This window comes from Corvus hawaiiensis, chromosome 6 (assembly GCF_020740725.1).
Source record: "Corvus hawaiiensis isolate bCorHaw1 chromosome 6, bCorHaw1.pri.cur, whole genome shotgun sequence".
NCBI lineage: Eukaryota > Metazoa > Chordata > Aves > Passeriformes > Corvidae > Corvus > Corvus hawaiiensis.
In genome coordinates this window covers 15178761-15201708 of record NC_063218.1, presented here as the reverse complement: position 1 = coordinate 15201708, position 22948 = coordinate 15178761, and the positions used below count along the sequence as shown (strand labels likewise).

The following is a 22948-nucleotide window of genomic DNA, read 5'->3' as shown; positions in this document are numbered from 1 at the left end:
GCAGCTGGGGATGCCATTTGACAGCAGTTGAACATGAGCCAGCTGTGCCCAGGTGGCCAAGAAGGCCAGTGGCATCTTGGCATTCTGTGTCAGCAATAGTATGGCCACCAGGCCCAGGGAAGTGATTGTCCCCCTGTGCTTGGCACTGGTGAGGCCGCACCTTGAATCCTGTGTTCAGTTCTGGGCCCCTGATGACAAGAAAGACATTGAGGGGCTGGAGCATGTCCAGAGAAGGGCAAAGGAGCCAGTGAAGGGTCTAGAGAGTCATATGGGGAGTGGCTGAGGGGGCTGGGGTGTTTAGCTTGGAGAAAAGAAGGCTGAGGGGGGACCTTATCACTCTCTGCAACTCTAAAAGGAGGAAGGAAGGTGTAGCCAGGTGGGGTCAGTTTCTTATCCTAAGTTACAAGCGATAGGACAAGAGAAATGGCCTCAAGTTGCTCTGGTGGGGGGGTTTAAATTGAGTATTAGGAAAAAATTCTTCATGGAAAGGGTTGTCAAACATGGGAAAAGGCTACCCAGGGAAGCGATTGAGTCACGACCCCTGGTAGTATTTTGAAGATGTGTGGACGTGTCACTTAGCGACAGGGTTGGACTTGACAGTCCTAGATTAAGGGCTAGAGTTGATCTTAAGGGTCTTTTCCAAACTAGAAGATTCTATGTTTCTATGACAGTCATGTTTGTTATTCAATATTTTGTCATACTTCTTCATAGAACTACAAATTCAGCAGTTTCACAAAAACTGAATTTGAACTAACTGTTCTGCACTTCAGATGCTCACCTGCATACTTTTGAAAAAATTGAACATTGAACTTGTCACTTCCTATTACTGTGGTATGGAGACAATTTAACTGTTGCATCAGTGTGGAAAGCTTAACATTTTCCTTGAGACAGATAAGTGCTCTTGCACACATACTAAACAATCAGAGTAATATGTTGTTACTTGTTCTTTGACTACATTTTTTTCCCCCTGAATACTCTTCTATTGTTAGTTCAACTTGGAATAGGGGTTTAAGCCCAACCACTGCAAAGGAAGGACATGTGCAACGGACTGAACTTTTCTGTTTTGCCAGTGCCCCCCTTGAACATTTCTTTTACACTTCGAACATCTACTGGCCCCTCAGGCTCTTTGAAATAATCTTTCTGAAAAAGAGTATATTATTTTGTGGCATGACTTCTGCAAGTTTCTTTCCCTCAAAGTTGTCCTTGTCCTTTCTAATTACAGTTTTAAATTTAATGCTCTGGGATTGTTCTTTTTGGCAAGGGGGCATTCCCTGATCTGATAATGACTTCTATTTCTGAAATGTTTCTTTTTAATTCTAGTTTAGTTTTCTGTGTGAATGTGCTTTTTTTCCCCCCCTTTTCAAGTTAGGGTTTCTTGGATTTACTTCCAAATGCATTGCTGTACATTTTTACAGGAAAGCGAGCTGCAAGATCTGGTTATGTCAGAAAACTATCTGTGACCTAGGAAAATCTGCAGTGCCTTTAGATTGGTGTGGATTAAAAATATCTGTAAGAAACTGTAGAAAAGTACCCTGTCTTGGTTTGCTGTGGATCCAGTGATATAGGCAAATTTAGTACATCTCATTTTCAGTTTGGAAAATACAAAATTTATTATTGCCTTATTTGAATGCCATAGAGATGAGTTTTTTTTCACTGGGATTTTAACTTGGAAGTGGGTTCCTCCTCAGAAAGCTGACAGCTTCTAAGCACTTTTCTTGTTTCCCTGCTGTAATCTATTAAAACCCAAAAAGGTACGATACAGATGGCCTGTAGTTTTTTATGGAATAACAGAAACTACAACTCAAAACACATGCCAAGACTGATAAAGTAGCTATTAGAGGGAGTCAAGAGAGAGCTTTTTAGAAGAGAGCTGAGAAGAAGCTACACACAAGCTACACACCTGATCAAGTAGAAGCAGCACACTTTCTAAAGGCTTTGAAATAAACATCTTTGCATGAAATGAATGCCCAGCCTTCCCAAAAGGTTCTCTGCCTAGCAGAGATAACTTACTGTTTATTGCTCAGGCTAAAGGCAGAGGACTTTCTGAAAATCCTTACTGGCATTACTGTGCCAATCTAATGTATATGAGCAGTAAATTAATAATTATTTGTTGACACACTAAAAAAAAAGGTGTTTGAACCATACTTAAGTCTTAACTCTGAATTATAGAAGTAACATAGCAAAATTAGAAACTTTTTAATGTCATGTTTATTCATTGTTGTTGTTCTACCATAGTATATTTGTCTGCATATTTCAAGGCTGTACAAAGACTGGTGTAAGTGCTTAATATCTATTAACAGACTAACCCACTTTAGTCAATAATTTACCCCTCCTGCAACCAGAGATCAGATATATACCAGGAACGTGAGCAAAGAAATAAAATAATGATAGATATTGTAAAAACCAGAAGAAAAAAAATAGATAAGAAAGTGAACAAAGAAATAAAATAAGCATGTTCATTATGAGTGTGACTGATTATAGTGTCTCTTAATAGTGAAAACAGCTCTTTATAATATTGTGGCTATACTAACCATGAAGCGGATGAGAAAAGGAGTACCAATGTTGTATTACTGGACAGTCTGGACACAGAAGGGGTTATATCAAGAGACATGGCAAGTGCCACTGATGGGATATGGGTGTTATTGGTAGGGTGCTTGATCCTACAAACAATACTGGAATGGCGCTTACTAACATGGGTAATCTCCCAGGTACAGAGAGTAATGGTGCAGACACTGGCACCAGGGGGAGATTGCTTGTGCTTCCTGCTGCCTGGGAACTTCTAGAAGCTACTTTAGGTGCAGGCATAAGCTAGAAGCAGTCTTCTGGCTTCTCTGAGCTATATTGATTCACAATGGTTGGCTCCAGGGTACCAAACTGCAGAGATCACATCTACCTCTTCTTTTCTTAGATCAAATTCTTAGAACCTTTAAAGTTTGCCATGGAATGAGTCTACAGTGTAGATTTCACAGAAATGGTAGGCAGGGGAGTATATATCTGCAGGGGAAAAACACACCTTCTTTGAGACCCCTTTGCAGCAGCCAAGTTGGGACAACAGCTGGCAGGCAAGGGTGTAAGAGACTCACGGGACAACAATGGTACTATGCAAGGTAATAAGCATTATGCATGTTAAGGTCTATGCTAGTTATGAACTTCATGTTGGTAGGAGAATGGACACAAATAGTAAAGTGACATAACTTATACCTATTTGTCAGTCAACATGAAAAAAATAGGAGAGAAGGCAGCCATGAGGGAAGAAGCAGACATACACAACCCTCTCCACCCACATGCTCCTCATCTTCCCTGCTAGAGGATGTATCAATGCTGTCAGTATCACACAGGCCTATTTTGTCCCAGAGCGAACGACAGTTCTGCATGAATGCAACCTTCTTAAAAAAAAAAAAAAAAAAAAAAAAAAAAAAAAAAGCAGCAAGGCCTAACCAAACATGCAACTATGAAACTATGACAACTTAAATTGATGAAGAATCTCATCTACAAAAAACAGTGAATAACATCAGTTAAGAGGTGGAGAGCCTCTCTGTAGCCATGCCATACTCATCAGGTCTAATACTTGATTTAAGAGTGGTCATCACCACATAGCTAACTTGTACATTAACTTAATCTTTTTTCAGAGGATTCACAATTTTTCCCATGAAGAGCATAGTGTTTTCCATAGTTATGGCCATTAGGAAGGGCCTGTCGAATCTAACCATAACTGGAACGGACATAGGCACTATTTCCATGCCTGTTGCAGCTGCTGCTTCAGTGCCAGTCTCATCCACCTTTACCACAGCCTTATGAATAGCCTGTGAAGAAACAGACATTTTACAAATCAAAGGAGTACAAAACTAGTCATCTAAATAAGAATGAGAGTTAAAAGTGCCTGAAGAAGTTACTGGTAATGATACCATGATGATTTTTTGCCTTTTCTTTTATACCCCTTTTAGATACCTCTTTATAGCTTTTGTATTCTTAGTGTTTTTTGGCCTACATTCTTAGACTTCTTTTGTGAAGCTAGGAGACTAAACATTTTAGAAGCTTCGTAGTTAGGGATCAGTGTGCCCCAGACCCCAAGGTCCTCTCCAGAACACATTCTGTAAACTAAGACAGAACCATCCAGGGGAAGGTTCCTTGGGGAGGGGGGCTCATTCAAGCCTCTGAGTGGGGAATTTTTGATAGATATGCTAATTAGTAAGACCTATAATGTTATACCAGATCTTCTGGGGGTGGGCATTGTGGTGTGCATTTCAACGCATTTCACCTGGACGTGGTGCACCTAAGGATCCTTAAAATATATACACTGGTAAAATCCCTTTTTCCCTTCTAACCATGTTTGATTCTTGATTTTAAGACCAGGAAAAGGCATCAGTAAGAAATAAGCATCAGATGGACAGGTGTGAGTCCACTGCTTAAAGACAGCAAAGTTAGGGGGGAAAAAAAATTTAGCAAGCTACATGCAGCACAGTTTTCTATCCCCAGAGAGGAAACCTTGCACTCCAGTGGAGGGGCATGTCCCTGCCAGTGAAAATATTTGCTTTGTTTCTTTTCTTATTCCTTGCATCCAACTCATGGAGATCTGTACAGCTAGACCAAATGTTAACAGAGTAAGATCATATTTAACTGTGTATTTGAAGTTCATATTAGTTGAAGAAATAGCATGCAGATTAGCCCATTGAATAGAAATTTGAAATTATGTTTCCTATGTTTCTTCATGTTTTGGGAAAAATGGGGGCAAAGATGAAGGGCCAGAAATGGAGGGTTAAAGCAGAGAAACACAAAAGTTTTACCTTTCAATATCAAGACACTGACAGATCCTGAATCACTAATGTCCACTTGAGGTCATGAGGGCAGTTGTTTTCTTCATTAGACAATTAAGTTTGCACTGATTGTCAGCTTTAAACTCTAGGTTTATTGAAGCATGACCTATCTGTAGCTTTTGCCTAGACCTGGCAGTTATTGTTCATATGCTTGAAGCCAAATGTTTGCAATAACTGCATTTTCCTTTCCCCCAAACAGTTTAAAAGCAAGCAGTGTTTTTCCTGTCCCCTTACCTCCATAAAATACAAGCAGTGATACACCCTACAGCTCTCTACTTGCACACAAGCAGGCTAAAGAAGTCAGACACAAACAGAGGCGGCCATGCAGTGACTGTAACAACACCCTGCAGGAGGGTACCAAGGTGTGGATAGATGATGATTTGGTCATATCTATTTTATAAGGTTGCCCCATGCAGGTCAAAATAACCTAGATTGAAAATTACAGACTTGTAAATTGCTCCAACCCAATTGCACACACAGTGCAAGTAACATGGACAAAATACTCTGTATGCCAACAACTGCCTTTTCATGTGAAGCAAAGCCTCTTTATATGAGTTTTGCACCATGAATAGCTGTACAGAAGTGATGCAAGTATCTGTAACCATGACCCCATAAAACTAAAAGCAGTATGACTTACCTGGGAAATTCTGTGCTGGGGCTGCCCAGTGATCCCAGAGAGGTCAGCCTTATCAGTGAATAGATCCATAATGCCCATTTTATATAAGGTATCTTTTAGGTCATATGTCCCATAAAGCGTGAATTTCGGAAGATATAAATTTACTGAGCTGCCAGAAAAGAAGTGCAAGAATATGGTGAAACATTTGGTCAGTTATCACAGAATAACATAGACTCACAAGAGACAAATTGATTTTGCTTTCTCCCTGAAGACATTTTGCCTGCAGGCCCTCTCTTGCCTACATAGGAGATGTACATTTTCAGAAGTTAGTGATCTTTTGTGCAATCTGCTGGAAGCACCTTAGTCATGAGCCATTACTGAGGATGCAGAGGATTCACCTTGTGAACAAGAGATTCCTTTAGGTGTCTCAAGCTGAGCACAAAAAAACTGAACACATTCAAGTTAACTGGTTACTTTTGGGGAAAAATATTGGCCTTGTGTATTTATCATATAAAACAGGACAGAGAATACAAAACTATATCCACTGAAGAAGCAGGACAATTGTAAGCAGTGATAGAAGGCACGGCAAAATAAAATACAGAAGCACATTTACAGGATGTAGTTAGTCAATAGATAATTATTTTTCTGTGTCAAGCCCAGTGTCTGACTTACTCAATTTTAAGTGACTAGATTGCTGCTTTCCATAAATTAACCAAAGCTCTATGCTTCTGACTCATTTCTTCCTTGTTTTTCCCATAAGTGTCTAGCAATTACTTTTCAGAAGTAAAGCCCAACATTTACAGCTAGAAGCAGCATAATGAGACACAGGTTAGTGATAGTGCTGACATTAGGTTCTATTTTCTGGTGAGAAACCAGGGCAACTCTCCAGGGCTCTAGGTCAGGGAGATGTGGAGCACTTAATGAAGCTAGCCAAAGAGAAAGTCATCCAGTGGGCAGGTGGGAAGGAAAAGGCCCATACCTCCAGCATTGCACCTGCATCTAATGCAACTGTGGCTGTATCCAGAAACAAGAGTGCTGGTGGATTGATAACAGGTTGCTGATCTCTTACTTCTCTCTGATTTCTGTCTGTGCTGATTGCTGTCCTGAATGAGGATGCAGCTATCACTGAATCATCTGCCTTCCTATTTCCTAAAGACACTCCTTCAGAAGCCCCCACTTGCTTCCAATGTAGCGGAAAGGGAAAGCCACAGACAGACAGTAGCAACGCAACCAGCTAAGGGAAGCAAGCAGCGGGATACACTTTCCAGAAGTGAAAGTGATGTTTTCTCTACAGTTCAGCCATTTAAAAGATCTCAGCTGTCTGTACTGGTGACACTTCAGCACTATCCTTTTTGTCAGCCAACAGTAATGAAAGATGTCCTTCACAATACTTCTGCCACTAATAACAACATCAGTTTACAGGCAAAGAAGTGACAAACATAGGTAGTCCACAGCCTTTAAATTATTCCATAGAATACTTTCCTTTATTAAGACCTCCCAGAGACTCCAAATAATAGCAGATGCAATTAATTGCTTTAAAAACTAGAGGGGAAAGGAGGAGTTTGTGTCATTATTTTGTAGGAGACTTATTATGGTGAAAAACAGGAAGGAGCATGAAACAAACTTGTCTTTGACAGTGATTCTTTTTCATATTGTAAGATGGAGAGAAGGAATACAAATCCCTCCAGTTGTATTTAGTATTCATCTTGATGATTGTAAAGGCAATTCTTTGGCAAAAATTATTCATAAGGATCTTGATTCATCATCTTATTTGTCCTGTAGTCACAAACCACATAGCTACTCCCAGAAGTTTCAAAACTGTAAAGGTGCACAGAGAATGACACAGTTCTTCCTGGTTTTGTTGTTGTTGTTTTTTACCCCCATATGAAAAAGAAGTTAGATTCCTTTAAAAATATTTAACAGTGAATCAGAGTTTTGGGTTCCTGCATTCAGACGTAATTTTTGTCTTGAGAAGGGACCATCTAAAACATGATTTTCAAATGTCTATGTGTGAAGGTCACTAATGTGACACATCAAATTCATGAATGAATACAAGGGCTTGATACTGTAAAGGTGTTGTACCTATGCTTGTACACATATTTTAAGAAAGACTATTGCCATACACAACACTGAATGTAAGGACTCAAATTTTTGAAAGCATATACACTTTCTGCCTTCTAGTCTCAAAGCTACCTTGAATTGAGTGTAGCTTACTGCAATTTTGCCTTCCTAAGTCCACAGAGAGCCTGGATAAATGGCTCTGCTCTATACCCTTATCATTGATCTTTGCCCTCACAACTGCAGAATGGAAGTTGTTATTTCAGCATTAACTGTACAATTACTGTTAATTTTAATAGGCAGAAATTAAGAAAGAGACAAGAAAAAAGGCTGGAGGGGTAGGCATTTACTTGTAAATAGGAGAAGGCAGAAGACCTCCCCACAAAAAAGTGAGATGAGGTCTAAGTCCAAAAACTTGGGCCTATTGAGGGTTGAAGATGGAAAAAAAATGCAGAAATAGCAAAAGTCCTAATCTGTGAAGGTTTTCAGTGTGTGCAGTACCGAATGTGAAAACACAGTAAAGAGCCAGATTCAACTTTGGTCAGGGGATTTCTTCTGTAGATTAAAGCAGAACTAAAAATGACATACTGACCCTGTGTTATACCCCAGCTCCTTTGTTTCCTTGCCTACTATCTGAACCAAGAACTGCAGAATTTTACCTTTTTGTGACTAATGTCCTCCACCTCAACATACGTTCGCAAGACAATCTTTTCTCCAGCTTACTCATTCTTCCTCTATCAGGCAGAATAAAAAATGCTGAAGCACCTCCTTTGTAATCCATTTGCACCACAGTGGAAGACAGCTGCTCATCATAGCCGTGCTTGAACAGGCCCATTCCAAACATCATCGGGACTTCAACAGCCTTGTTTCCATCCACAAAAAATTTGCTCATTTTAGTGTATTTTGGATCAAAAGGTTTTTCCCATTCAGCTTGAAATATAAGAGAAAAAGTTACAGGATATTTTGAGGACATGAAATCATAGGACATATTAACACAGGACACATTCTTAGATGACAGAAACTGGTACAGTTGGATCAGCTTCAAAGACAAACCGATTTGCAATGATCACAATCTTACTAAATACTCAGAATAATTCAATAGCAACACACAGTAGGTAGAATGTGAAGTAAAAACACTCCCTCAGATCTTACAGCAGGCTGCAAAATCCTTCATTTAGATGAGTTATCAAGGGTTCTACCTTGCATTTTTCCTCCATGATAACAGGGTTTTTTTATATGTAAAGCCCTCATATAATGCAGCCTTTATCTAAGCTCAAAAGAAGATTCTCTCACTTTCTTAGGAACCAAAGACAGGCTTGTAAAGGGTGGCACGAGGGACGAATTCCCCAGAGAAATTAAGGGATTTGAGTTACTTGCAGAGAAGTGTTGATACCTCACATTAGCTGATGATGTATAGAGTCATAAAAAACTTAATTTTACCAGACTGCTGAGTTAAAAAACAAAACAGCAACAGCAGAAACCTTTTCCGCTGTCATCTTCACCATATTAAACTTTCAAAGGTTTCTCACTTAGTCATGGTCAAACAAACTGTCTACATTGAAACTCTGAAAGATTCTTATCCCTAGTAGAGAGGAATTTCTAAGCCAAATTTCAGGTATTCACATCATACGTTTAAGAGGCTGAGCAAATTTTTTAAAAGGGGGAAAATTGTGGAGTTTTGGAAGGGTTTCTTTGTTTTTATTTTAATTTTTAAGAAATCTTGCTCTTCTGTAGTAAATTTTGCCTTCTAGAGCAAAACCAATGTATTATCAAATGTAGTGGGCAAAAGTAGACAGCGATGCTAAGTAAGATAAGTGGCATCAAGAAAACAATGGAACAAGATGCAACCCCTTTTGACTTCTGATTTCTATTTGAACATTGATTACTATGCAGCTTGTTACAAATGAAATAATTATCATCTGCTGTTTCCACCATCTGACATAGCCTGCACTATTAAATAGCTTTTGAAAAAGTGAAATGAGACTTTAGTGCATGTCTTGGTCTCTGAAAGCATACATTGACAACTGCAATACTCTGAACAGGGAAAAGTTGCTACTTTTATATACTTCATACACTTTTATATACTTCATTAATAGTGACTTCTATCATCAGATAGATAACACACAGGACTTTTACATTTTTATGCTTAAGGGGGAAAAAAAGCACAATAACAGGAGTGACACCAGTCCTGAAATTTTAAACAACATTTATCTAGTGATCAACTCAAGGAAAACTAACTGATTTCAAAAAAACTTTGATTGAAAACTAAGTAGGATGTTAGGACCACTAGTCTGGGCTTCAGGAGAGCAAACTTTAGCCTCTTCAGAGATCTGCTTGGGATAAACCCATGGAGGGAAGAGGGCTCCAAGAAAGCTTGTTTGTCACAACCATCTCAAACAGCACTACAGGCTGGGGGCAGAGTGGCTGGAAAGTGGCCCTGTGGAAAAGCAGCTGGGGTGCTGGTTGACAGCAGCTGAACATGAGCCAGCTGTGCCCATGTGGCCAAGAAGGCCAAGAATGGCACCTGGCATTCTGTGTCAGCAATAGTGTGGCCAGCAGGACCAAGGCAGTGATTTTCCCCCTGTACTTGGCACTGGTGTTGCCACACCTCGAATCCTGTGTTCAGTTCTGGGCCCCTGATGACAAGAAAGACATTGAGGGGCTGGAGCATGTCCAGAGAAGGGCAATGGAGCTGGGGAAGGGTCTAGAGAGTCAGTCATATGAGGACCAGCTGGGGGAGATGGGGTTTTTTAAGCTGGAGAAATGGAGGCTGAGGGGGGAACCTCATTGCTCTCTACAGCTGCCTGAAAGGAGGCTGTAGCCAGGTCAGGGTCAGGGTCTTCTCCTGGGCAACAAGTGACCAGATAAGAGGAAATGGCCTCAGACTGTTCCAGGGGCAGTTCAGGTTGGACACCAGGAAGAATTTCTGCACTGAAAGCATTGTCAAACATTTTAACAGGCTGACCAGGGATATGGTAGATTCATGGTCACTGGACATGTTCAAGAAATGACTGGACTTGTCACTTAGTGCTATAGTTTATTTGACATGGTGGTGTTCAGTCAAAGGTTGGACTCAAATATATTGGAGGTCTTTTCCAACCTTCTATGATTCTATTAATATTCAAGGATGACCTCCACCAAGCACAGGAGTGATCCATCCTAACAAAGAAGAAGTCAGGTAAAAATGACAGGAGGCCTGTGTGGACGAGCAAGGAGCTCCTTGGTGAACTCAAACACAGACAGGTAGCCTACAGAGGGTGGAAGCAAGGACAGGTAACCTGGGAGGTATAAAAAGAGATTTTCTGAGCCTCCAGGGATTAGGTTAGAAAAATTAAAGGTGTGATAGAATTAAATCTGGCCAGGGACATCGAGGGCAACAAGAAAAGCTTCTATAGGTATGACAGTGATAAAAGGAAGACTAGGGAAAACATGAAACCCCTCCAGAAGAAAATGGGAAACCTGGTTACTCAGAATATGGAGAAGGTTGAGGTACTTGATGAAATTTTTTGCCTCAGTCTTTACTGGCAAGTGCAGGGACTGGGAGAATGAAAAACTGTCCACTGTAGAAGAAGATCAGGTTCAAGACCATAAAGAGAACCTGAAGATGAACATGTTAATGGACTTGATGAAATGCATCTGCAGATCCTGAGAGAAATAGATGAAACAGCTAAACCCCTATCCATCATATTTGAGAAGTTACGGCAGTCCGGTGAAATTCCCACTGACTGAAAAAGAGATATGAGAGCTCTTATTTTTAAAAAGTGAAGAAAAAGAAGAGCTAGGAAACTATCAGGCTTTCTCACCTCTTTAGGTGGCAAGCTCATGCAGCAGATCCTCCTGGGAACTATGCTAAGACACATGGAAAATTAGGAAGTGATTGGTGACAGACAACCTGACTTCCCTAAGGGTAAACTGTGCTAAAGGAAGAGTAATTGATGTCATCTACCTGGAGCTGTGCAAAGCATTTCACACTGTCCCGCGTGACATCCTTGACTCTAAACTGGAGAAATGGGTGTGACAGATGGTCTACTTGGTGGATAAGGAATTGTCTGGATGGTTGCATTTGAAGGGTTTAAGACAATGGCTTGTTGTCCAAGAGGAGATCAGAGATAACCGGTGCTCCTCGGGGGTTGATGTTAGGACTAGCGCTGTTCAATATCTTTATTGGCGACACGAACAGCGGAATTGAGTGCACCCTCAGCAAGTTTGCCATTGACACCAAGATGGCATCATTTTGTTGATATGCTGTAAGGAAAGGATGCCCTCCAGAGGGAAGGGATGCCATCCAGGGAGAGTGAGACAGTCTTGAGAGGTGGCCGCATTAGAACATCATGAAGTTCAACAAGGCCAAGTTCAAGGTCCTGCATGTGGGTTGGGGCAATACCACGCGCGAATGCAAGCTGGACAAATAGCGGACTGAGCTGAAAGCAGACCTGAGGAGAAGGACTTGGTGCTGGTGGTTGATGAGGATCTCAACATGGCCCAGCAATGTGTGCTCGCAGCCCAGAAAGCCAAACACATCCTGATCTGCATCAAAAAAAGTGAGGCCAGCCGGTCAAGGGAGAGGATTCTCCACCTCTGCTTCACTCTGGCGAGATCCCATCTGGAGTACTGCATTCAGCTCTGGGGTGACCAATAAAAAAAGGACATGCACCTGTTGGAGTAACTGCAGATGAGGGCCATCAAAATGATCAGAGGGCTGGAGCACCTCTCCTGTGAAAGCAGGCTGAGAGAGTTGGGGTTGTTCAGCCTGGGAAGAGAAGGTTCCAGGGAGATCTTAGAGCCCCTTCCAGTACCTAAGGGAGGCCTATAGTTGTAGAAAGACTTTTTATACAGGCAGAGAGTGATAGGACAAAGGGGAATGACGGTAAACAGAAAGGGGGCAAATTTAAATTTAGATTAGATTTAAGGAATAAATCCTTCACTATGAGGGTGGTGAGGCTGGAACAGAGAAATTGTAGATGTCCCATCCCTGGCAGTGATCAAGGCCAGGCTGGACAGTTCTTTGAGCACTCTGATGTAGTAGAAGGTATCCCTGCCCATCTCAGGGAGGTTGGAACTAGATGATTATTAAAGTCCCAAACCATGACTATCAGTTAACACACATATTAGACAGATATGATATTCATTAATATTTTCCTCCTATTTCAAAGGGACTCTTATTCCTGTTTTCACCTCTATCATAGGTGGCTACCTTCTAGGCACCTTCCTTCAAGAGTTTCACAGTGCTCAAGTGGCAAAATGAAATTTGAAGTATTCTTTATTGTTGCCAGCTTGACTAAGGCATGAAAAGGGACTGGTGTATAATAGTGGAATAACATGTCCAGTAGCTCAGAGTCAGGAAAATATTGCCAGACTTTTGTCCTTGGAGAAGGACTTCTGTACTATGCTAGACCACAAAAAAAGTCACCAGTACTGTGCAAGAAGTTTGTAATGCACAAGAAGTGGACAAGCACCTAAAAGTATAGACCAGTTATACAGCTGACTGAGGTTTAAAAATCCTCTCCAGATTAATCCCAGCTCTAGATCGTTAACCTACTCTTGATTTCAAGATTAAAATTGTTATTATATTATTGCTATTAATGCTATTCTTTAATCCATTTGCTTTAAAATTGGAGATCTTAAACTGAAACTCCACCACCTTTGGAGGAATTAGGAAATCTTTGCAGTGGTAAACTGAACATCTAATAAAAAACCCCAACAACTCTTATTGTTAGAACATGTAAAAGTAACCTGTAATACAAAGTTATTTTAATACAAGGTTTCTCAGGTGTGTGTCCCCACTGTGCTACTAAATGTATTGCTCATTCTTCAAACACCTTTCAGTAAAAGAAAAATAAACAGGTTTTTTCCTGTTTTGAAAGATGAACCTGATGCTTAATAAAAGCCTAAATAAAAACACTATTTGAAACAAAGAAGTGTGTTTTCAAGAGAACTAAGAAACATCAGTCATCTGTATTTCAATTAGCTCCATTAAGCTGTGGCCAAATCATCAGGCATTAATGCAAGGAGCAGAGACACAGATGGAAAGCAAAACAAAACAGAAATATAGTTCTTAATTATTTTCAGGGGAAGCCTCATATTGGAAAGTACAAGCATCCAGGTTAACAGTTCTAAAAGGATAACATTTCTTTAAAAAATTATCTAATATGCCATCTCCCCTTCAATGAAAAGCTTGATGATATTTTTATCAGGTAAATTACAGAATATTATTTTCCTGACTACAAATACTTTGCTTTCAGCATGTAATCAGTAAGAAAGAGAAAATTTGAAATAAGATGCAATATCTGTTAATAGACCACTGATTGAGCCTTACAGCCTTGATCATCCTCTTCTCATTAGATCAGAAGTCTGAAAAGCTCTGGGAAGATCTGTAGACTGTATCTAAGCAGACTGCACAAGTTAATTAAGAAAAACAAGCTTATTGTGAATAGGCTTGTATTTGATACTGGTGGGTCCATCTCTTCACTGGAAAATATTAGAATCTGCAAATCAAAAAAAAAAGGTTGAAACCTATGTCTCTAGGCACACCAGGACTACAGACATGCGAGCGGCAAAGGCATAGTTAGTAAAAAAATAAGGAGAACATGAGTGTGAAACTAAAGCTATTGTTGCATGTTTAGTTTTGAATACATAAATATACACTGTAACAGCAAAGCTGTAGATGAAACATATTTTCTATTTGATAAGATGACAAGTTTTCCTTTTATAAAATTCTTTGCATTTAACTCTGAACTAGTTGAACAAAAATAACAGCTGGATTGAAATTCACAGAAATGAATTTCAACCAAGCATTTAAGAAAGTGTTTGAATCCCACTAGATTGTATAGGATTAGATGCTTTACTGCCTAGAAATGCCTTCCTCAACATATAGCTCACTTAATCTTCTGAAGGAAAGAAGGTTATATATTAAAAGATATGGGAAAATTTGCCATACATTTTGCTACAAGTTATCAGTGTCAAGTAGAACCTAACCTCCAATAGCTTTGTTTCTAATTAAATATAAGTGAGGACCAAAAGGAAAACAAGATATGAGCCCATCTGCAAAGCCATATTGCAAAACCAGGTGAAGTCCAAGACTGACCTGAGGAAATAATTTATGGAATAGAAGAATATGATATGTATATCTTACCGTTAAAATAAATATAGCTAATAAGGAGAATTTCAGTAAGTGGATCAAGGTTATTTATAAGGTCCTTGATTTTCCCATTGGTTCTTCTTGCTACATATTCATTGATCTTTAGCTGGGCTTGATCAGACTTCTTGAAGTTCATAGGATAAGCTTCTCCTTCATAGAAGGTTCTGAGATTACTTAAAAATTTTTCTTGTGGCTTCAGTCGATCAAGCACAAACAGAACATTTCCCATATTCAACTGTAACCCCCCATTCCTTCTGTTTACCATTTGCATGAGTTGATGATAACCTTCATGTATGTCATTTTCAGAAATCTCACGAGGGTTAAAGCTAAGGACCCTAAGAATCTGTGTCAGGGTGTCTGATCTGGCACCCAGAGTCAGCATTGCAAAGGCAGTAGAGATGCTCAAAGGAGAGAAGAAAACATTCCCATTGTTTTCACGAGAAGAAATCTCTTTGTAGAAACAACATGCAAATCGACAAACACTGTTCTTTACACTCTGCAATGGCATGTTTCGGTTTCCTTGTCCTCTTTGATTCTGGTTTCTTACCCCTTGTTGATAGGGCTCATAGCAATAACTGTTGGAATGGATTCCAACAAGTAAAAGACACAGGAAAAGCATCTTCTTCATATTTTTGTGATTCTGTAAGAGAAGAAAAATTACATTTGGTTTACAAATCTTTTCACCTTGTGTTTAGCACTATGTCAATCCCTTCACTATACAGAGTTAGCTTGGCACTAGTGACTCTGAGATGTTTAAATTGAGGGAAACAAGCTTTCTATTTCAAGGAAGCAGACTCTGGAAAATTACTCAACGTGCTGAAGAGGTTATGAAATAATAAAAATTAAAGTCCAAGAGGGATGAGGTAATTCCAAAGACGCCCTCATTAAAGTTAAGCTACAATTCATTTTAAACTGGTTTTTTTCCAATATTCTGTTTTCAGTGTGGCTTTAAGTGATAAAAGAGTCAAAAATACAGGTCTATAGAGCAGAAAGTAAGGGAGCCAGTCAAGGATAATCAGTTAAATTTGGAAATTTAACAGATGAAAAATCAAAGCAGAAAAAAGGCACAATATTCCTCTTCTGTGAAAGTTAAAACATAACATTTTTGAATGGACTGCATGTAAACACATATGCAGGCACTTAAGAGAAAGCAAAAGCACTTGTTAATAAGGAAGTGATGAACATTTACGGTGATTTCATAAAGCTTGAGCAATTGAGCACAAATAAAGGAAAAAAACAACTTCCACAAAAATAACAAAAGAAAGAAATAGAAATTAGGATGTTACCAAGACCCTGGAAATACAGTGTTGCCTATTAAGAAAGGGAAAATGCACATATACATAGAGCAACAAAAGGAAATAAGTGTGCCTGCTGCCTGCAAAGGCATGTCCAGCCCAGTGACCGAATCAAATCGCCTAAAAATAAAATTTAAAAAAATTAAAAAAAAAAAAAAAATTAGAGAAACTCTAGAGCAATCACAGTTTTTATCATCAGAAAGATAGAAAAGAGTGATTTGGCAGAGAAGCCTGCATTGGTTGAAAGTGAAGATGAGTGAGTAAATTCTGGAGGACCAAAGATACTAAAAAATACAGATAGAACAGGAAAGCCTTTTCCAGAGCAGCATGGAAACCATTCATTCCACATCTATGGCAATACTTTTACCTCTAAAAATTAATACTGTATCACAATTGGTTCAATAACTTCTGTCAATAGAGAGAAGTAAAGATGTGGAATAGCTGGAAATCCAAAACATCCTCTTGTGGTATGTGACCATTTTACCTATAGAACCTTTTATAAAACAAAGTTTGCTCTAGGGGAAAAATATCTAAGGTTTTTTACTTGCACTGAGAAATGCAGACTCTGCCTTGTAAAAGCTTTGAATCCTTATCAGCTCCCACCATGATCCCACATTTCTGTTCTCCACTATCCATCATCTTGCTTCTCCCAAACCCAGTGAACTCAGAATGCTGATCTCTGCTTTAATAATAGATGCTCTAAATATTCCTTAATTCACACTCTGAATATATGGTCATAGAAATACTGTTACGGCTAGGAAGGGCCTGAACCACATGACAAACCACTTTCAGATTGCACTTTCGTATCTAGAACACATTTATATTTAAGCTCTGATTTTTTTGTGACTTGTCCCACCATCACTCTAATTCTTTTAGCCACAGTTTCTTTTTTTTTTCAAATTCTCTAGATGCTTTAGAGTGCAATCCTTAAGTCCCCACTTCCATTTCATTTCACGCCCTACATTTGTTATTATCATCAATTTACTTAATTTAAAACACTTAGAAATGAGTGTTTTTCCTAAGGAGAGTTATGCCTTATGGATATGGCAATATCACAGAGGAGTTACCTTTTATATTTTAAAAAAAACAGCATCATAATTAAACAATACAAGAAGCTTTAAACCAAAACTTGAATATGAACAAGATAATTTCTCAATTGATTATTTGAAAATTTTTGTCCTGAATATAGTTTTTGACAATTTTTCCACATTAAAAAAACCAAAAACGTTACTTACAGTGAATTCAAAAGGGTTCTGTTGTATTCACCACGTCTGCACAGGTCCCTGCTCAGTTGTTTATGCTGCTGAACACAAAGCACGGTATCCTCTAGTAAAGGTTAAGATCATCTAAGGGCTGTGACTCACACATTATAATTCTAGAGATTAGTATGATGTCAAAACTAGTTTTACTGGACACTTAACTTTACTGAATATGTTTCACACGTGACTTCTTATTATTCATGACTATCTGATCACTCTGGTTAGATTCAAACCCATTTTCCTCAAACTGAATCTACTGTTTCTTAATATCAGACGTTCATATACATCTCAAGTGCCTGAATCTACTATTTTATGAACAAGTCAAGTAGTACAAGAAGTAACTACAGAGAAATATTTTGAATATAATTTGCATAATTTCCAGAATTTCCAATAGCATTGCTGCCACTAAGGCAGGAGAACAAGGCTTGATGTACCATGACAATCAGAATTTTTGTGATCTAGCCTGGTTTGTCTCCTGCTTATCCATGGCTGGGATTGATTGCCTCCAGGTGAAGCCAGTGATGATTCTAATGGGTGCAGGGCTTAAAAGGCTGTTGTGCTGCAGTAGTAAGTGCTGTCATATGTGTACCTGGCTGTCCACTCCCAGATGGGGCATCCACTGGCAGCAAGAGCTGTGATATTGACTCCTGGGTGACTTGTATGGCTCTGTGCCCAGAGAAGAAGAATGCAGCTAGGATGCCATTGAATGCAGGTGATCCCAGTTACAAGCATGGCCCGGGGACAGGGGGTGGAAACCTAGGAACACGGGTGTTAAATAGAGCAAGTCTTTAGATCAGCTTACTATCTTATGATCTGGGATGTGGGGAGCAATCCCCTCTGATCGTGTGCCAAGTTCAGCTGGGTCAGATCAGACAGTCTGCTATTCTGTGCTAAGCTTTACTCCTGGGTACAGAATGACTGAAGCGTCGTAGAAGGGAACTCTGGGGACCACACAGTTCAAACCCTTGCTCAAACCAGGACATATACAGAGTTGCTCAGGATGGTCTCCTGCTGGGTTTTGGAGACTCTCAACAATGGAGACTCCACAAGCTCTCTGAGCAATCTCTCTATTGCAGTGTTTGACAACACTGACACTAAAACAGGTTTTCTCTACATTTAAATAGAATTTCTTGTATTTTAATTTGTGCTCATTGCTTCTTGTCTTGTCACTAGATGCTACTGAGCAGAGGCTATCTCTCTCTTTACTCATCTCATCAAAAATTGGGTGGTTATACACACTCTTGAGACCCACACAGGTCTTTTTTTTCTCTGGGCTAAACATTTCTAGCTCTCTTAGCCTCTCCTCATATGTAAGATGCTGCAATTCTTCAATGACAATTCTGGCACTTCAATGGAATCATTCCGGTATGTCCATGTCCTCCTTGCACTGTGGAGCTCAGCAGTGGTTGCAGCTCTCCAGATGTATATAGCAGGGATGAGTAGAGAGAAAGGATTACTTGTGGTGACCTGCTGGCAATGCTCTTCTTAATGCAGCTCAAGTACATACTCATAGAATAATGGAATGGTTTGAGTTGGAAGGGACCTCAAAGATCATCTAGTTCCAACCCCCTTGCCGTGGGCAAGGACACCTTCCAGTAGACCAGGTGGGTCAAAGCCCAACCCAACCCCACCGGGAGCACTTCCAGGGATGGGGCTCCCACAGCTTCTGTGGGCAGCCTTTTTCTGACCAGTCTCATAGCGAATAATTTCTTCCTTATGTCTGACCTAAATCTACTCTCCTTTGTTTAAAGCCTTGTCCTATCATCACAAATCTTTGTAAAAAGCCCCTCTGCAGCTCTCCTGTAGGATCCTTTTAGGTATTAGAAGGCCACAATACGGTCACCATGGAGCCATCTCAACCTCAACTCTTCCAGCTTGTCTTCACAGGAGAGTTGCCCCAGTCCTCTGACAATCTTTGTGGACAGGTTCTCTTCTGGACAGATCCACATCCTTCTTATCCTGGGGACCCCAGAGCTGGATGCAGCACTCCAGGTGAGATCTCAGAAGAGTAGAACAGAAGGACAGAATCCCCTCCCTTGCCCTGCTGACCACGCTGCTTTGCATGCAACCCAGGGCACAGTTGGCTTTCTGGGCTCCTAGTGCACATTGCCGGGTCATGTTCAGGCTCTCATCCACCAGCACCCCAAAGTCTTTCTCAGGAGGGCTGCTCTTGATCTATTCATCCCCCAGCCTGTGTTGATACTGGGGGTTGCCCTGACATGGGTGCAGTGCCTTGAACTTGGTCTTGTTAAACCTCATGAGGTTCCCATGGGCCCATTGCTTGAGCTTGCCCAGGTCCCTTTGGATGGCATCCATCCTTCAGGCGTGGCAACCGTGCCACTCAGCTTGGTGGTGTTGTCTGCATTCCCTGCAAGAGCTTACTGATGGCTTCTGGTCAACTTGGAGCCTCTGATCCCTGTGCACAGCATCTCACTTTCTAAAACTAGGGTAATATTTTCTCTCATTTTCCCTTCAAAATGCAACCATTTCCAGGGAGGGACCAACCTGACTATACACAAATAGAGTGCTAATCTCAATGCTGTTTCTAAGGACAATTGAAATACTAACCACAAAAATAATTCAGCAATATTTTCTGTGAGGCAAAGATACAACCAGTGAAAGCGTTGATGATTATGACCTATCAAGGAGCTCAACAGATTGCAAAAACCCCTCTTAAACAAGTTGCTTATGAGGTAAAACCTGAGAAATAGGCGGCTTTTAGGCAGGATACAGGACTCACACATAGTGTGTTCTTCACACACACCACTTACCTGAAGGAGTACTTGAGATACTATTTTCACTGCTTCTTGTATAAATGAGAGCCAAGAATCTTGCTTAGAGCTGGCTTTTAATAATGGGCTGCAGTTTTCATGGTATATAAAAACTGAATTCTGATGAAGAAGGAAGCCCAATTAAATACAGACGCCATGCTAATGACAAGGTGACGGATGAATGACTAAGATAGATTTGAACACACCTAGGCCACACCTCAGGACACTTGCAGGAGAAAGCCTGCTGCTGAACATGGGAAAGCTACCCTATGATTGGAAAGAAAGCAGAGAAAATCAACACAGTTTCAATTTCCATGAATAATGTGAATGTCTGGACACTGAGAAGAAAGTCCAAATTTTTCTTTCATATGTTTCCAGTTTCAAGCCATGACAGGAAGGAAGGTAAATGAAAGGGTAACAGGTCTAGACCCAGCTGTATAGTATCTGTATTTGATGAAAAATCTTCAACAACCATAAACAAGGACTTATATTGTAATTATAAGCAGAATATTGATTTACAAATAGTTTAGCCTTTTTTTGAGTTTTGAAGATTGGACTATTTCTATGTTGCATGTGTTGAAGATATGATATGGATAGTGAACAGGGAATTTTCTCACTTACGTTGGGGACTTTTCTAAAGTTTCCACAGCTCTTACACTACTAGCGCTGAACTGTTCATAGGTACTTAAGCCCCAGCTGGCAAAATTTAATGTAAATACATCTGCTTTGGGCCAAGAAGTTGAAAGAAGTTTATTTATGTAAGGTTACTCTCTCTGCTATAGTAAACACTGATGGTACAAGCAGGGTGTTCTACTGCATGAACACCTCAGAGACTCTCCTTAGCCTGTGCTAAACCCCAGATACCAGGTGTGTATATACCTTCAAAGAGACGGAGGAATTTCTTAATTTGTTGTCTCATTGAAACTAAAGTACTTCCTCATAACCATAATTAAAAGGGAGGCAACAGAGACTGGAAAACAAATTTATATTAAGTTGTTCTTTTCTGAACCTAGCAATACTTTCTCCTGAAACCGTAATAGGGGAGAGTGTGCAGCCTATGTAAACTGTAGGGTGTGATCAATGTGATTTAGGGCATCTGTTTCCTTATAATACTGTAAATATGATCTTTTATAAACAGTTCAGGTCTTGAGGAATCTCAAAAATTATTGTCTATTAAGTAGAGCACTGTTAGAGATGACCTACAGAGATAGTAAGCACTGCAAGACCTCTCCATTTAGTTACGGAACTTTTCACAGTTCTTTTAGTCCCAGGATTTCCTACCTACTATTACACTACACAACAAGCAGGTTGAAGAATTCACCAAACTATTAAAGTTTGGGATAGCTTGGAGCTGGCTGGCATGCCCACAATTTCTGTTCCCACGACTATCTGAAGCATTCCTCCACCTGAGAGCCTCACCCTGACAGCATTTGTTTGGACAAGATTCTCACAGGCCCACAGTGTTTGAGTTAAATAGAATAGATTTGCTTATTTTAAGCTCCCTTAAAAAGACATTATAGGGGAACATAAACTCAAATAATTGTCAATCACCATCCCCAACACTCCAAAGGCTGAAGTGTTCTCTTCCTTCAATGTCTTTTTTTTTTCCCCAAGATCTTTCTCAATCTCTCAATCCTCTCTTTCATCACTCAACAAAACAGAGAATATGTTGTCCCCAGAATTCTGGTCAATGGTTCCATAACTTCCAGTCTTTCCCTTCTCCTTAGGCAGCAGATTAAAAGTCACATTTTGTCTACATTCGCTCTTCAAGGACCTGTGCTATATAAATGAATAAACACACTTTACTCTTCAGCATTTCCTGGATACACTTAGTGATACCTCACCTACTATGGGAAATCCATGGCTGTATGTAAATACATGCAACACTCTTGTAACTCCACAACAAGCTTTTCTTGAATTAGGTCACTATTTGCAAACCCAGCAGTCATTTGTCAGAAAATAAAATACTTTATTTAAGGAACAAGGCCAAAGTCGCTGTGACTTGGCAGCTCTTCTCTCTCCTGCCCAGATCCCCACTTTTCTTTCCATGAAGAGGATATAGGGAAGGATCCCACCCAACTTCTGTTTCTTCTTCTGCAGAGGATTCAACAGAGCCATACAGTATAGAAACATAGAATCATAGAGTCATAGAATGGTTTGGGTTGGAAGAAATCTCAAAGATCATCTAGTTGCAGCCCTCCTGCCATGGACAGGGGCACCTTTCACTACACCAGATTGCTCAGAGCCCTATCCAACCTGGCCTTGAATACTTTCAGGGATGGGGCATCTGCAACTTCTCTGAGCAACAGGTTTCAGTGCTTCACCACCCTCACAGTAAAGAATTTCTTCCTAGTACCTAATCCAAATCCACTCTCTTTTAGTTTGAATTGGTTTACTTATTGCTTCTCCTCAAAGCCCAGGGATTTATTTCTCCCATGAAATTAGCTGCTTTTCTCCTCAGCAAATCCTTTGGTTAAATACAACTCTCCTGCTCCAAAAAAAAACCTCCAAAAAATCCCTTCATTTTCCTCTTCCCAAGGAGTCTGTGAAACGCTGTCCCACAATTAATATCTTTGGCAATTTCAATGGCTTGCTCTTGCAAATTTTCTTTGATTTGCCTTTGGTGACATTTTACAGCTTTTAAGTTTATGTCTGCTAAGAAAAATTGCGTGTTATTTTTTCTTCCTAGTTTAAACAATCTCATTGTCCTGTAGACAGACACTAAGGCTGTTGGCTTTCTAGTGTCAGTCCTTACTCCAGCTCTTGACATTTTAAGTAAATGTGGAGGCAAAAATACTGCAGAGAAAATCCCCTATATTCAAAGTGAGATGCCCACCAAGAGAAAAGTCCCTATATTAAATTAATAAACCATACATAGACAATCATTTCAAGAATACCTTAATTCCTTTTTCTTACTTCCTCTCTCCAGCTTTGACTTCCCTTTTGAATGGCTTTCTCAAAATAAACAAAACTAAAGAGTTTTTTTGTCCTTCACAG

General features: G+C 39.9%; 1 protein-coding gene across 1 annotated transcript; it reads right to left on the bottom strand.

Moving 5' to 3' along the window:
• Positions 1-2190: 2190 nt before the first annotated feature.
• On the bottom strand, positions 2191-17263 carry LOC125328152 (serpin A3-4-like). Its single transcript, XM_048308414.1, has 5 exons — positions 17157-17263; positions 14621-15266; positions 8148-8418; positions 5452-5599; positions 2191-3803 (listed from the first exon to the last, which is right to left on the bottom strand). The coding sequence occupies exons 2-5, from the start codon at positions 15252-15254 to the stop codon at positions 3615-3617; spliced, it is 1242 nt and encodes a 413-aa protein (XP_048164371.1). The 5' UTR covers positions 15255-15266; positions 17157-17263; the 3' UTR covers positions 2191-3614.
• Between the last annotated feature and the right edge of the window lie 5685 nt (positions 17264-22948).